Source organism: Pezoporus flaviventris, unplaced genomic scaffold (assembly GCF_033815535.1).
Source record: "Pezoporus flaviventris isolate CSIRO_AGI_PZ_B2104156 unplaced genomic scaffold, CSIRO_AGI_Pfla_v1 ptg000015l, whole genome shotgun sequence".
Lineage (NCBI taxonomy): Eukaryota > Metazoa > Chordata > Aves > Psittaciformes > Psittacidae > Pezoporus > Pezoporus flaviventris.
Genome location: NW_026892563.1, coordinates 38,445,836 through 38,461,622, shown reverse-complemented (window position 1 = coordinate 38,461,622; position 15,787 = coordinate 38,445,836). Strand labels below are relative to the sequence as shown.

At 55.2% G+C, this 15,787-nt stretch overlaps 1 protein-coding gene across 1 annotated transcript; it reads right to left on the bottom strand.

Annotated features, from left to right (window-relative positions):
* Positions 1 to 6,129: 6,129 nt before the first annotated feature.
* Positions 6,130 to 15,706, bottom strand: ENO2 (enolase 2). The gene is made up of 12 exons (XM_061454171.1): positions 15,545 to 15,706; positions 12,719 to 12,810; positions 11,931 to 12,026; positions 11,632 to 11,690; positions 10,567 to 10,636; positions 10,266 to 10,399; positions 8,855 to 9,077; positions 8,214 to 8,411; positions 7,886 to 8,087; positions 7,569 to 7,677; positions 7,372 to 7,430; positions 6,130 to 7,079 (listed from the first exon to the last, which is right to left on the bottom strand). The coding sequence occupies exons 2-12, from the start codon at positions 12,801 to 12,803 to the stop codon at positions 7,010 to 7,012; spliced, it is 1,305 nt and encodes a 434-aa protein (XP_061310155.1). The 5' UTR covers positions 12,804 to 12,810; positions 15,545 to 15,706; the 3' UTR covers positions 6,130 to 7,009.
* Positions 15,707 to 15,787: the final 81 nt, after the last annotated feature.

The window sequence follows — 15,787 nt, the reverse complement described above, 5'->3', positions numbered from 1 at the left end:
ACCTCCCATTTCCGAAGAGCCCAGAACCAGCCCCCCCCCCGCCCCTCCGCTCTGTCACCCCCCAGCCGCGCTCGCCTCCGCCCCTCCCCGCGGGGGCCCCGCCGCACGACCCCCAACCCACCCGCGGGAGCGTGGGGTGGGGAGGAGACACGGGAGCGCGGCGAGCAGCCAGCCCGGCCCCCGCCCCGCGCCCCCGGCACAAAGGCCCAGAGAGGGGGAGAGCCCCGAGAAGCCTTTTTGGCAGGACGAACATGGGGCGACCGAGCCCCTTTGGGGGGGGGGAGTGCGAAGAAAGAACCGGCGGCCAGGACCGCGCTCCCCGCGGCTGCGGGAGGGGACTCGGCGGGCGGGGGAGGCGGTGCGGGACCGGGGCCTCCCGGGGGGCGGCGGCCGCCTGCCTGGCGCTCCTCAGCTCCCGCCCCTCCCTCAGCCCTGCCGGCCGCCTCCCATCCCCCGCCCGGTTACCAGGCAACGGCACAAAGGGAGAGCCTCGCGCGGGGACCGACCGGCCGCCCCGCCCGCGCCGGGCCGCGGCATGGCCCCGGGGTCGGACGGTGAGGTCCCGCTTCCCGCCACCCATCGCAAAGCGGACCCACGCCAGCGGAGGGGTCGGTGGGGGCCTCGCCACATCGCACCCCCACCGCCACCCGCCGCCACTTCAAGGCGGCCGCACGGTGCGGGAGAGCGCCTGAACCCCCCGCCCCCGGCGGCCGAGTTGGGCCCCACCGGCGGCGGACATGGCCGGTTTTGAACGGTTGCCGCCGAAGGAAGGCGGCGGGTAGAGGGAAGGGGGTGGCCGGGAGCCTATGAAGGGTCTGACCCAACCTCCTGCGGGCCGGAGGGAAGCTACAAGTGAGCAGGCGCTGCCCTTGCTGCCCAAGTTGGGTCCGTAAAGCAAGGACTGGGGGGACATGCACAGCCCAGACTGCACCGTGCGTCTGTCTGCATTAAATAGAGAGGCTCCGAGTGTGTATGGGCAAGCTCTTGTATAGCTTGCTGATAGACCAGTCACAAAGCGTTTCCTCGGGTGGACCTTCCAACGCAGGCTGGATGCTGCTCTCTCAGCGGGTTTTTATTCAGGAATTCCTATTGTCCGTTACATGGCTCCAAGCACTATTTACAGCATCCAAACCCGGCAGCGAATAGAGACGTATTCATCTCCTCTCACGGGTTCTTCTGTAGCGCTAATCACCCAAGCACTTCAAAAACGTTAATAACGAAGTCCCTGCAACATGCTTGTAAGCCCATGGCTCCCAACGTGTTTGTTCTACACCCTTTTCCCCAGGGGCACTGTGGCATTTTGAGGCCTCCCTGTTTATCCTGGGCACAGCATTGCTCTCAGTGCCTCTCGTTCCCAAGCCAGCCCTGTTGGCACACAGCACCCCATTGCACAACATGAGCACGCCTCATGTCTCCAGCCTTCATTCATTCTTTCATCCACCCTTCTCCCCAACCTACCTCTTTGTCTTGACCCTCGCCAGAGCCTCCGCCTTGCCAGCAGTAATCTGCGATGCTATTGTTCCCTACGACGTTCTGGTTTCCACACGTCCAGTGGGGGACTGAAAACACCACAGATAATGTGCAAAAATGCCCACTGGTTTTGGGGTCTTCAGTAGGAAACATTTCAGAGTATCATTTTGCAGAGGTGCTCTGTGTTGGCAAGATCACACTGTTGATGCCTAGCACAGAGGTAAGCATTACACTGGGTATGAGGAGCAATTCCTTTCCAAAGGGTGCTCAGGCATTGGAACAGCTGCCCAGGGCAGTGCTGGAGTCACAGTGCCTGGAAGTGTTCACACACCGTGTGGAGGAGGCTCTCAGAGACATGGGTTAGTGGTGGCGTTGGCAGTGCTGGGCAATGGTTGGACTTGATCTTAAAGGTCTTTTCCAACCTGGTTGATTCTGTGGTTCTATGATTACCTGCTTCACAGAGTGGCTCGCTCAGCTGAGCCCCAGGAAACAAAAAAGAATATTACTATTATTGCTGTTGAGCTAGTAGTGCTTGCAGTTGTGGCTGCTTCAAACTGCTACCTTAGGAGTTGACAGCCTTACCTCCTGAGGTGATAGTGAGTATGACCCTTAGAGGCCAAAGTGATGATTCATGAATAAGGAAGGTCTTGTCAAAATCCTTGTTTTCTGGATGCTAAACAAAATATCCAGATCCCTGAGGTCTGCGATTTTGGGAAATGCCTTTGTGAAAGCCGGTATTGCTTCAGCCCCAGGGTCCTCAGGATCAGTGACATGTGACACCAAGTTGATTAACCACAAAGTCAACCCCCAAATGGTTTTCATGTCATCATTTCCCATAACCAGGTCTGTTGCTTGAGTTAACAAAAGTTGTCTTAAACAAATGTTAAATGAAAAACAATGAGCGACTGAAGACAAGTGCAGCTTCTCAAGGCCTGTTTTGGATCTCTGGCTGGCTGAGGACAGGCTATAGACACAGGGGTGACATGGGTGCTGTCAGCCTTCCCAAAGGCTGCACCGGCTCAGGAATCCTCATGGCCAAATGGCTACTAGGTAAACCCCCCCTGCTTTGACTCAGGGTGGCATGCATAAGTGGAAAATAAACAAGGGGAACAGAAGTGGTCGTGTGTGCTGGTGCAGAGAGGCCAAGGACTGGCTGCAGAACATGGGAAATAAACTTCTCTCACCTTTGAAATGAAGATATTGAAGACCTTGGGCAAATCAAGAGCATTATTAGCTCATGATTAGCATTATCCATATTTCAGGATGGATAAATGACTCATGGAATCTGTGAGCCAGCCAGGAGGCCTCAGCAAGCAGATACCAAGCTTGCTGGGATGCATCCAGTCCTTCTTCGGAGCAGGGGGATGGGACATGCCACCTCGTGAGGTCTCTCCAGGTGCATCATCCCACTGCTTTCCAGTTCTACCAGGGGACACGCAGTAGTGTGTGAAATGAGAGGCCTTGGCTGGGATGTAGAAATGCAGCACAAGAGAGATGCTGATAAACTGCAAAGAGTCCTGCAGGGAATCAGTGAGATAGGTAAGGTGCTCAAGCCCATGGCATACAAGGAGAGGCTGAAGGAGCTGAGTCTTCCAGCTTGGAGAAAAGGAAGGTTAGGGGGGAAGTAATTACTCTCTGCAGCTGTTTCTTGTGGGAGGGGTATAGAGAACTCAGGGTCAAGCTCTTCTGACAGATGCAGAAAGGGTGAAGAGGTGAAAGGGTTCAAAAATTTACAAGGGAAATTCTGACTAGATAAAGGGAAAAACCTCCTCCCTGAAGGTAGTTCAGCACTAGCACAGGTGCTGATAAGGGCTGCATCTAGGCCTGGGACCAGCCGTGCTGTGAGCAAGAGTTTGGAGCAGAGACCTCCAGACACCCCTTCCCATCTCAATCTTCCTGTGACATTCTGATTCTAAAAATACAGAGCCCTGTTCCCCTTTTTGGCACACAGCACACAGTAGTCTCCTTGATGAGCCAAATGCTCTTCATTCAAGTAACATGCCCAGCACCCAGATTTTTGACCTCTTGTCAGATGTTCAGCAGAAGAGTATCTCTGACAGCCTCCAATGTTAAAGATTTTCTCAACACCGGTTTTTGACATTTTAACATCCAATGTTAAAGATGTGCTCTCAACACTGAACACCACCCCATGGTTCTTGAGAGAGGCAAAAAGATACCAGAGAAATTCAGTAGCTCTTCAGTAGGCTTCCCTGTGCACTTTACAACAAGCCTAATTCAGTTGCATCTCCCCTTCCAGATCCGTTATGGGTACACACACCTATTAGAAATGAAAGAATAATTCTGGAGGGGTGGTGGCTGGTGTTAAACGATCCCTTTAACTACTTGACATTGTTCTGAAAATGTCATCTAACCAGAGTATGACTTGAGAGTTAAAGAAAACCAATCTAAGAAATGTTTCCCTGCACAGATACTGTCACATCCCCAGCCCATCCCTGTGCTGTTCCTCATAGTGAAGCATACTGGAATGCATATTATAGGACAGCAGTCTGATGGAGACATAAGCTTATGCACCAGCAGCCCTCAGGTGTGGGAACAGCGAAGTGTTTGGACATTCCTATCACAAAGAAACAATAACCAAATCTCTGCCACTGAGGTGATGAGAAAGCAGCATACATCTTATGGTGCATTAGCTAAGATCTGCAGTGACCAGGCAAATGTATCAGGGACCCTATATTCCTTATATACATTGTGCCACTAGTGACAAAACCTTCAGCTTGAGAAAAGGCATCAAGGTGAGGCCCTGCCACAGGACAATGCGTTCTCAGCACCTCAGTGCTTTCAGGTGCCTTCCCTGACACAGGGTTGTGGCAATACTGACAGCTCTTCACTAACAAATTGTTACCACAGTGTGGGGACATATATACCGGTTCCCTGCTGTTAATGCTACGCTGTATTTAAATGGGCAACACAGACTACCTTAGGTACTTAAGTTTCTTTCCTTGCACAAGAAAAAGGCAAATGTGGGAAGGGCAGATGCTCTTGGGAACATAGAAGCTAAGAAACGTGATTTCCAAAAAGCTGCCCTGCTTGCTAAGCAACAGCCATATCACTCGCCAAAGTCCAGCCTCTAAAACAAAGGAACACAGCCGTTAGGTGTACAACTGGAAACAGGGTGTTCCCCCACCACCTGCACGCACCCAAAACGCACCTTCCTGCCCAAAACCAGCGTTGCCGTACCCAAACTCTTCTTTGAGGGAGGACGCGGCTACGAGGGACCACTGCAGAGGGGCAGGCACCCCCTTGACGCACCCCTCACATCCCCATCGCTGCCGGGGGCAGCATTCCGGTTCGCGGCAGGCCCCGGCACGGGAAAATGGAGCGTTCCCGGCGCGGCTCCCGGACTACAGCTCCCAGCGGCAGCCGCGGCGTGCGGGATGTGCCGGCCCCGCCGCCGTGTGCGGGCTGCTCCCCGCGGCCCTCACCCCGCGCTGGGCGGGAGGCGCCTCTCGTGGTGTGCCCGGCAGTGCCTCCGGGGGGTGCGGGGGTTTGTTCGGCCCTGGGCATGAGGCGCTGAGCGGGTAATGCTGCGATCAGGGGCAGGTTTCGAGTCCGGGAGGAGTTCTGCTCCGAGGGGCTGAAGGGGAGGCTTGACAGAGAGCACGGGCGAGAGATGGCCTGCGGCTAGGGCACAAGCTATTCATTAGCACCGAGATTTGTTCTGTATCCACTAGTGATCCCCTAGGAACCAATCCTGTCTCTACTCTTACGTTCTCCCTCCCACTCTTTTTTGTTCTGGGCATGTGTGCCACAGCCTTTGTCTTCCCTTCTTGAACCTACTCCCTTCCCCGTGCTATTTAGTGAAGAATCAGCGGTGAAATGGCAGTGGTTTAAGGTGTCGTCTTTTGATTTTAAAGTCTGAATCAGGACAGGTTTGAGAGGGCTTGGGATTTCCCCTGGCCTTGCTCATCACAAAAGACAAGGCGGTGTGGCTTAAGCAAGGGTCTGGAAACTTACTGTAGTGACATGGGGCAGGAGGTTTGCAGGACCTGCGTGTGCCCAAGTACATAGGGGGGCTACTGACATGAACTGGTAGCAGTGGGCAAGGTGGTTTTACCGCTTATTCCCCATCATAGCTTGGGTTGGATTTCTCACAGCAGCCTCCTGCCTTGGCTGGAGTCTGTCCACAATAACACTGCTGAGCAGGCTTGCTGGCTCTTGGCCTGCTGGGGCACAAGCTGAGCATGGGCTTCTTTTCCCAAGTACTGCTGTGTTGCCTCTGTGAAACAAGATGGAGCTGAGAGACACATTCCGTCTATCCCTCTAGTCACTGCTCTGCAAGGGGAGGAGGCTCTTCTCTCCCAGAAACTTGCAGTTCCAGGTTCCCATCACTTGAGAACAGCCTGGGGCCCACCCTGGAGGGCACAATTAAAGACCGCACAGCAGATCTTCATGCCATGTGGTTTGGTGGAGATGGTGGGGGCAATGCCCACCCTCCCCCCTGCCTTCCCCCCCGGCAGAGCAGCCTGGCTGTGGGACAAGGCTGGGAAAGGAGGTGGGAGTACCAGGGCCTTTTCTTGCTGGTTGCCTCTGCTTGTTTCAGTTACCTTTCTGCATGAGCCTCCCCTGCTCTGATGGCAAAATGTCCCCATTTCCCAAACACTGGCATGTAGAGAGAAACATCAGGCCAGGCCAGGCAACTCAGGTGTGAAATACATTTTAATTGAGTTTTAGGATCTGTAGTTTGTTTGTTGCTCAGCTGAGCATGGGCCGTTCAGAAGGTGAAGCAGACATTATGGGCAGAGGAGAGGGTGAAGGACTGCAAGAGGGGAGGAAATAGAGAGAAAAAGGTCACGAGAAGCAAACGAGTGCATGGATTTGTTTACGGATGTGTTTTAATATATCATCCCACAGTGCTGACCCGGAGACTGACAGCACACACACACACACACAGAGACCCAGTGAGGGACAGCAGTGCACTTCAACGCTAAGCTGCTGGCAAGCACATCCCAACACAGCACAGCACTTGGGGTGGAGAGGAGGGACACTGGGGTCCCACCAGAGCTCGGTGCAGACACAACCTGGGGCACAAGGATGCCATAGGCCAGCACACATGCACCTACACACGTGCACAACGAGAGCGAGCCACTGGTGACACTCGTTCTTACACAGGCACGGGTGCAACACTTGTCCAAACACAGCAGCCAATGCACATATGTTCACTGCCCGTGCTCCGGTGTGCAGGGGAAACACACCAGGCATCTGATGTGCTCCGCAGTCTCACACATGAACAGAGCGGCTCAGATGCAGCCCTGCACACAGAACCTCAACAGACACGCAATGCCTACATCCAGAAATGCTTATGACCCCAAAGCAAGGGACACAGGTATAGGCCTCTCTCTCATCCTTCACCTGGTACATCTAGCTGGGGACACCTGAACTCAAGGGAGTTTGAAATGAGAGGGAACCAGGTGGCAGAGTGGGGGAGAAAGAGCGAAAAAGGGAGCAGTGGAGCAAAGGAAGGTTCAGAGTCTGTGAGGTGGGAAAGAGCAGCAGGGTGGCTGTGCCCTGGGGACAGTGTTCAAAGAACACTTGGGTTGCGAAAGTTGTGTCCGGCAAAGCGTGCTTCGTCACCAAGCTCTTCCTCAATCCTGCAGGAGAAAGAGAGAACACATGTCAGGCCCTTGCTGTGAGGGAGCATTTGAAGCACCAGGATACCAGAGAGAGGCAGTGCATCAGCAAGAAGCTGACATGGGCTGGAGGAGCCAAGGAGGAGGGAAGGAGACTGCTCCAGAAATCTCCTTGGGATCCTACTGTCATCTCTGTGCCTTGTCTTCATAACATTTCCCCCACAGGCCTCATCTACCCTCAGGCTTTCAGCTTCTCCCACCCCAGTTACTCCTCCAGTCTCTCTTTTGCATTCCCACCCCCAGAGCCTCTTACCTCATGAGCTGGTTGTATTTAGCCAGACGTTCAGACCTGCAGGGAGCACCCGTCTTTATCTGCAAAGCATTCCCCAAAACAAGTAGTGTTAAGACACTGTCATAACTCGCACCAATTCCCCATGGGGAAGCAAGGGATTCTGCCTTCACACCCCTCTGCTCTCCTCCAGACTTGTGCATGGCCTGGGTCTCACCTACCTGCCCAGTGCACAGTCCTACAACCAGATCGGCAATGAACGTGTCTTCAGTCTCCCCAGATCGGTGGCTCACCATCACCCCCCAGCCATTCTCCTGGGCCAGCTTGCAGCTACAAGGAACGAGGGATGCAGTCAGCAGCTCTCACTCCTCTAATGCTGCCTGCATAAGGTGAGGTCCAGGCAGCCTCTCCTCCCACCCTCAGCACCCTACACTCTGGTAGAGACAAAAAGTCTATTCATCCAATGGATAGATGACACCCTGCTGTGATTCATCACCAACCCTTTCACAGGACAACAAGGGCAGTGGGCTGGACTTACGCTTGGATGGCCTCCGTGACAGATCCAATCTGGTTGACTTTCAGTAGGAGGCAGTTGCAGGCCTTCTCTTCGACAGCTCGCTCAATGCGCTTGGGGTTTGTCACTGTCAAATCATCTCCCACTATCTGAATCCCCACATTGGCCGTGAACTTGGACCAGGCTTCCCAGTCATCTTGGTCAAAGGGATCCTCAATGGAGACCACTGAAGGGACAACAGAAGAGACATGAGTCAAAGCTGCCTCCTTTCCCACCCCAGAAACAGAGGGCATGTACCTGTTAAGCATGCCACACAAGTGTTGATTCCCTGTTGCCAAGCACAGCAGCTCACCTGGATAATCACGTACAAAGCTTTGGTAGAGGTCACCCAGCTCATCTGCAGAGATGTAGCGGCTTGGGTCGTCTGGCGACTTGAAGTCCAGGTCGTACTTGCCATCACGGTAGAACTCGGAGGCTGCCACGTCCATACCAATGACAATCTTGTCCGTATAGCCTGCCTTGTCAATAGCTTCCTTGAGGAGCTCCAGAGCTGGGAGGAGGAGAGTTGCAGTCAGCCCATACAGAAAGCTCTGCCTTTCAGTGAGAACCTCCCCTGGGAGGGTTCTGGGAGACACTGAAGGGTCTGACAGTGAGATAGGAGAAGTAAAGGGAGCTCAGAGCACAACAGTAACATGCCACGGAGCTGTGGAGGCCATGTCCAAAGGGAGGAGGAAGAATACAGTCCCACAGCTCAGAGACAAGTTGGGGGAAGTCCTTGCAGAAGTGTGCACATACATAAAAAGTATTTATGAAAAGGCCATGACGGATCAAGACCACCACAAGTCAAAGTGGATTAGGAACCATTCCCTAACACAGGAGGTCAATGACACTGAGGCATCATATTTTTAATTGATCTTTGGGAAACGCTGTGAACTGGGTATAGGAAGCCACAGCATTGCAGACAGAGGTACCACATCTCTGCAGGGCTCTCACCTTCACTGTTTTCCAGGATGTTGGGGGCAAAGCCTCCCTCATCGCCCACGTTGGTAGCATCCTTGCCATACTTCTCCTTGATGACACTCTTGAGGTTGTGATAGACTTCAGCCCCGATGCGCATGGCATCGCGGAAGCTTTCAGCTCCTACAGGCAGGATCATGAACTCCTGCATGGCCAGTTTGTTGCCTGCGTGGGAACCTCCATTGATCACGTTAAAAGCCTGGAAGAGTCCGTAAGAGAATCAGAGCTGAAGGTGCCTGTCCTGGCACCACCTAGAGGAGGCTCTCACCATGCCCATTTGTGACATCCCACAGGGTAACAACACATCAGCTACAGCTCATCAGACCAAGGGCATGTAGGCCTGGGGTCTTCTTTCCAACAGTGGCTCACAGCAAATGGTTGGAGAGGACTTTCCCTCCTAATTCATAGATTCTTATCATAGAATGGTTTTGGTTGGAAGGGACCCTGAAAGAACCAAGCCCCTGACACAGGCAGGGACACCTTCCACTAGACCAGGTTGCTCCAAGCCCCATCCATCCTGGCCTTGAACACTGCCAGGGATGGGGCAGTCACAGCTTCTCCGGGCACCCTGTGCCAGCACCTCAGCACCCTCACAGGGAAGAGCTTCTACCTGAGATCTCATCTCAATCTGCCCTCTGGCAGGTTAAAGCCATTCCCCCTTGTGCTGTCCCTACAGGCCCTTGTCCAAAGCACCTCACCAGGTTTCTTGTACAGATTTCTTTATGCACTGGAGCTGCTCTAAAGTCTCCCCTTAAGGAGCCTTCTCTTCTCCAGGCTGAACCAGCCCAGCTCTCTCAGCACTTCTCCAGAGCAGAGGTGCTCCAGCCCTTGCAGCATCACCGTGGCCTCCCCTGGACTCACTTGAGCAGGTCCACATCCCTCTTGTGTTGGAGCCTCCAGGAGGATTCCCTGTAAGAGATCTCCTGAGCTATATGTGTTCATCTGTGCTATGTTTATCTGTATTTGTTTATCAGCAATGCAACATCAGCCCCTCCTCCAGGACCTTTCTCCTTGACTCTGAGAAAATGTTAGCACCCACAACACCCTTTGTGATGGAATTTCACAGAGCAGCTACCCCTGTTGTGAAGACCCATATGCCCTTGTTTTTAACCATGCTCCAGAGGGTTCACATGATGCCCTCTGGTTCTTGTGCTAAGTGAGATCTCACTTAGGTCAGCTCTCACCACAACCTCTGTCTTATCCTCCTCAGGCCCCTCTTTTCCATGTTGAAACCTGTCAAATCCCAGGCCTTGGTTTGCTTCTTTAAGTACAGTGCACTCAGCTGATGTTTCAGTCCTATATTCCTTCCTTCTCCACCTCCCAACACACTCCTTGAAGTTTCTTTTGGAGTTTCTGCAGGTGGATGTCAAGGACAGAGGGCTCTTACTGGCACAGGAAGGATGAGATCAGAGTTGCCAGCCAGGTCAGCAATGTGCCGGTACAGGGGGACATCCTTCTCTGCAGCTCCTGCCTTGCACACAGCCAGCGAGACTCCCAGGATAGCATTGGCACCGAACTTGGCTGTGGAGGAAACCAAGGAGGAGTTAGGCTTCTCACCAGCAACCTCCTGCCCAGCAGTGCCCTTGCCAGCCTTGGGCTCACCACAGTTCTGACAGTGCCCCCCGCTCCAGCCCCTTGCAGCCTCCCCTGCTCTTTACTTCCCAGGCCAAAAAAGAGGGATGGATTACATTTGTTCTCTGTGCCATCCATCTCAAGCATCAGATTGTCTATCTTCTCTTGATCCACAACAGAGAGGCCCTGCAAGAAAGAAAACGGCTTCTGAGAAGGGGAGGCTGAGAAGAGCTGTTGGCTCTGGTGTGCGAGACAGGAGACATTGATGAATAAAGCTGTGGGGTACAGGGACCTTTATAGCTTGTGGGGGAACATATACACACATAGCTTTGGAAACTAGTGCCTTGGTATGTAGTCAAGTTAGGTCACCACGATGATGTTGCTGCAGTGCAGTGTAGATGTGCCCACACTGGAGGAGGGATCGGTCAAGGCCATGTGTTGCTGGGGACACAGGACTGCCTTGGGGATTTAGCCAGCCTTTTGGAAGCTTCCACAGAGCTTTGTGGTGCTATGACCATACAGAAGCTAGGCAGAACAACAGTACATGCTCAACCCCAAGCAAGCAATGTAGACTGGATGGAGCTGTCCCCGGGAGTGAGTATGGCCTCATCCGTGCCTTCCACCAGGCTGGGTGTTTTTCTGGGGTGGAGATCTCTGGGCTCTCAGCCAGACCTCCCCACAGGGTGTAACGTGTGGCTTTAGCTCAGCTCTCCTCAGAGCAGGCTCCAGGTCTTCAGATGTGAAGAGACTGCAGATGTGACACCACTGCTGTGCAGCCCAGTGCTGTGCCAGACCTGGCACGCTATGGTGATTGCTCATCACACCACGAGTGCTGGCTGGGATGAACAGGGTGTGAGGCCACAGACACATGGGTGAGATTTGGTGCTTGAGGAGGAGCACATCTGAAAGAGGGGAGGGAGCTCTACAGGGAGCATTGAGGGGGCTAGTTAGGCGGTAGAGGTGCTGCAGTGGGTCATGTAGCATTAAATCCTTTCCACCCAGAGGGAAGCTTGCTGTGGACACATACAGGCATGGAGGAAAGGAGGGGTGCGCTCAAGTTCACAGAGAGCATCACTATGTCTGTTAACCCAGTGAAATGAAGAGAGGCAGAAACAGAGATCAGGGGACAGAGATGGACCAGAGTAAGCGATGGACAAGGGAGAACAAAGAGAAATCCTTACAGAGCCCACGAGAGCTGGGGCAACAGTGCTGTTGATATGATCCACGGCCTGCAGGACCCCTAAAGAAGGGAAGAGACAGAGAAAAAGAGAGAGAGAGAGAGAGTGAGGCAAAAAGAGAAGAGTGGAAAGAGGGAGGGAGAGGACCAACAGAGAGACAGAGAGGGACAGCGAGGGAAGGTTGAGGCCTGATCTTTCACTTTAGCTCTGTGCCTCTGTGGTCCCCCTGAGGGTCACATCCGCACCACCGCAGCAGTTGAGTGGAACCCCCGACAGAGCCCTGTGCACAGGCATCTCCCCACCTTTCCCAAGGAAACGTGACTTGTCGTTGTCCCGCAGCTCCAGCGCTTCATAGATCCCGGTGGACGCGCCGCTGGGGACCGCTGCTCGGAACATGCCTGGGGGAACAGCAGAACACACATGTGAGGTGAGCAGAGGGAGGGAGAACCCTCACGGACCTGCTGGTGTCCTGCTGCCCTGGGAAAGGATGAGGTAACTGCTTGTGCACAAGGGTGGCCCCTCAGGGCTGGTTGTCTCAGAGGTGGAGCACCAGGCAGCAGAAATAAAAGCATCCAGGAATTCCAGGCTGAGGAACCTGGATCTAAGGCGCCCCGTGGTCCACGTTGAACCCAGCACTATGGGTGGCAAAGGGTGGAGGTCTGGCTTCTCAGCCCTCCTCCTGGTTCCAGAGGCAGCCTGACCCATGGCCAGCAGCTTCCTCCCCCTCAGACTAGGGCTGGATTCCTGTAAAGAAGGGGTGCCTGCTCTGGCCCCCCACTGCTCCTCACCCCTCAGCCCACCCACCTTTGGGCCCAGCACGGCTCTTCCAGTTGAGACACATGTGCGTGTCCATGCCTGCACAGGGGACAAACCTTCCCCTCCCTCATGAGCATGGCCATGGGTGCGTTTCCAAACTTATACTGTGTCCCAGCACTAAAAGCATAGCTGCAGCTGGACATCACAGGGGTTTGACAAGGGAAATACATCTGTGTTAATGACACTTTCCATCCCTGATGCTAGCAGGCACATGGCTCGGTCGCACAAGCTCCACTGGGTGGGCAGCACATCCCCTGTTGTCCTCACCACGTACCTTTGTGTGTGTACAGGTCCACCTCAACAGTGGGGTTCCCACGGGAGTCCAGGATCTCACGTGCATGGATCCTCTCGACTGCCATGGCGAGCCTGTGGAGAGGACAAGACATACCCAGCTCTGAGAGACCCCCAGGATCTGGTGCTTCTAATATCTAAACAGGACACTGTCAGGGAGAAGGGAGCTCAAGGAAAACAGACCTGAGGAGCTGGAGCTAAAAGTAGGGGCTCAGGAAAATTGAGCAATTGGTACTAAACCGTCGTGGGTTTAGTGTGGAAATCTGCCCATGATCTGCCCAGGAACTGGTCATCTGTTCGAGTTCATTCTGCCCCTTCGCTGCCCGTGACACACCGGGAGCTCCCACTCCCCCTCTCCCTGCACCACTGCACTCCGCCCGTTTATCAGAGCTCTCGACAAGAGCAGAGATGAACGGCAGAGAGCGGGAGGGACACAGAGGCAGCGCTGAGGGCAGCAGAGGGAGGGATCAGCACGTCCTGCTTCCCCTTGCCGGGAGGTGAGAACGGTCCCTGCCAGGGCAGCCCAGAGTGGCGGCTGCAGGGGCAGAGGTAGGCAGCGGGTGGCTGGGTCATGGGGACCCTCAGCCCGGTCCTTGCAGCGTGTCCCTGCCCCGGCACCCGGCTCAGCCCTCCCGCCGGGTCAGGCAGCGCTGAGGTGGAGCTGGCCATCAGCCCGAGGAGCCATCTTGTTGAAGGCCCTCACACGGGAGAGAGGGCTCTGAAGGGAAGGGGGGGACCTGGCCCTTTGCTCTGCTCCTGAGATGGGGGATGCATGACACTGGGAGGCACCTCTGTAGGATGGGAAGGGTGAGGAAACCTGGCTTTTTGGGACACTGAGTTAAACCTGAGGTGCAAAACAGGCTGGTGGGTGAGGATGGCTGTTTGAAAAAGCTTTTCTCGCTGAAGTTTGATCCTGAGGGGGTCCAAACCCACTCGTTTTCCTCCCCCATAGCACTGCCTTATTCCCCTGCCATGGAACCATGCGATGCTGGGGAGCTGCCCCCCCCACAGGAGAAGGAGCAGCAGGTAGGTGTGCATCACCCCATGTCCCCAGCCCTGGCAGGCTTTCCTCCTCCAGCCCCCAGCCATGATTCACCTCAGCAGGGCCGGCCCCACGCACAACCCGGTGCAGAGGCTGTGGTGCGTGTGAGCAGCAGCGGTGCAGCCAGCACTGGGGCTCAGCACGGGGTGGTGGGGCTGCAAATAACACATCATGGCACCGAGGGGAACGGAGAAACTGGCGGGGGGAAAGCAGGAGCCGGCTCTTGAGCCCTTTGCCTCAGGTGGTGGAGATGGTGCTGCGCTGGGGTTTCGGCTTCCCGTAGTGGGGAGTTTCAGTCAGCGACACCAGGGCTTTCTGAAGCCCACACAGGGCTCTCCACCATGTCCATCTGGGCTGGAATCCCCCATCAGCTGCTTTGGCAGCTCTCCTCATGCCATCTGGCACACGCCGTAGGAACTTCCTCCAGAGCCGTGCCTGTGCAGCTGCGAGCTTCCTTTGCAGCAGTGCCCTGGCCATGCCCCAACAGCCTCCACAGGAGACAGAGGAACAGGATTGCATTAACTTGCTCTTTGATAGCAAGACCTGTGCCAGATGTGGTGCCTCTCTGCTTCTGTGGTCAAGTTGCCCATGTCACATTCCTCTGCCCACATCCATCTGCCCCTGTTGAAGCCAGCTCAGAGGAAACCATATAACACGCCCAGATCCAGCCTTGCACACCCCACCCCATAACTCACTTGATCTCTTCTCCCCTCTAGTCCTTTAAATCCTTTTCTCCACTTGTGCTGCTGCCCTGTGTCCCTGCCTTTGCCCTCCTTTGAACAGTGCAAAGAACCACCCTGAAATCCCTGGCATCCGCTGCACTGTCCTAAAACGAGGTCAGAGGGGGATAAGCTAGGATAAGGGATTGGGACAGAGCCATGGCCGGGAGCCCGTAGACCACAGCGAGAAGCAGAGAGGAGCCAGGCTGAGGCTAGGGCTGGGCAGGGCATCCCAGGAGACAAGCGCTGCTGCGGTGCCATCCCGAGGGCACTGCTCCGCGGCACTGCCTGTGGCCAGGGCATCGCAGTCCCCCCTCCCCGCCAGGCAGACAAGCGTGGGTGAGACCTTTCCCCCAAGCTCCCGGTGCTGCTGCGATCCCCCCCCGGGCTGGGCACTGCTCCCAGGAAGCGCGCACTGCTGCAGTGTCGTGGCTGATGCAGCTATTGCTTGCTTGACTGTCACCTCCTCTCCCTGCTGCCCCCCTCCCTCCTCTGTGTGCTGTGGGGCTGTGCAGATGCGAAAACATCCCTTCTCCTCCCCTCCGCCCTCCCTTCCTGCCTTCTTTCCTCTCCGTGAGACCCGTGTTTGTGTCAACACCTCGGGAGGCTGGGGACTGGTCTGCTCTGAGGCTGGGTCCTTTCCCCAGCAGTGCCCGAACTGAGCTTTGCCTGCTCCCCACCCGCATCTCCTGATAAAGGTCCCTCCCGCAGAGCCTGTCGACAGTGCCCTTGGGAGCAGCGCCTATCCTTGTTGACTGCCCCCCCTCCTGCAATCCCCTGGGTTCACATCTGAAACGATGCTTTCCCGGGGTGGGGAAGGAGGGAGCACCTGAAATTAAAATACGAAAGAAAAGTGAGCAGAGTGGGGGTGAGGAGAAGAGGTGGGAGGAGCAGGGGGAGGAAGCGAGGGGAGTTCGGTTGTTAATGCCGCTCAGCGTGGACCTTCTCCGCAGGGACCCCAAAGTGCGTGTGGGGTTTGGAGGACACGGGGTGGGGGGCAGAAACGTGCATGCGGTGAGGAGGGCGCTGGCCGTGGAGAGACACTTACCTTCCTAGGGCAGGGGTGAACGAGAGACACTGAGAAAGTACTGGTGGAAAGGAGCGAGGACGGAGCTGAGGAGGGATGCAGGACCTCAAGGGGAGATGATGTCCTCTAAGCCAACGGCGGCGGCAGCAGCAGGATGGAGACGCCCCTGATAGGGCCGGGACAGCAGCATGTGACCCAGAGCTGCGATGAGTCAGGATTTAGCAAAGCTTTGCAAACAGCACGTAGAGGATGGAGAGAGAAAGA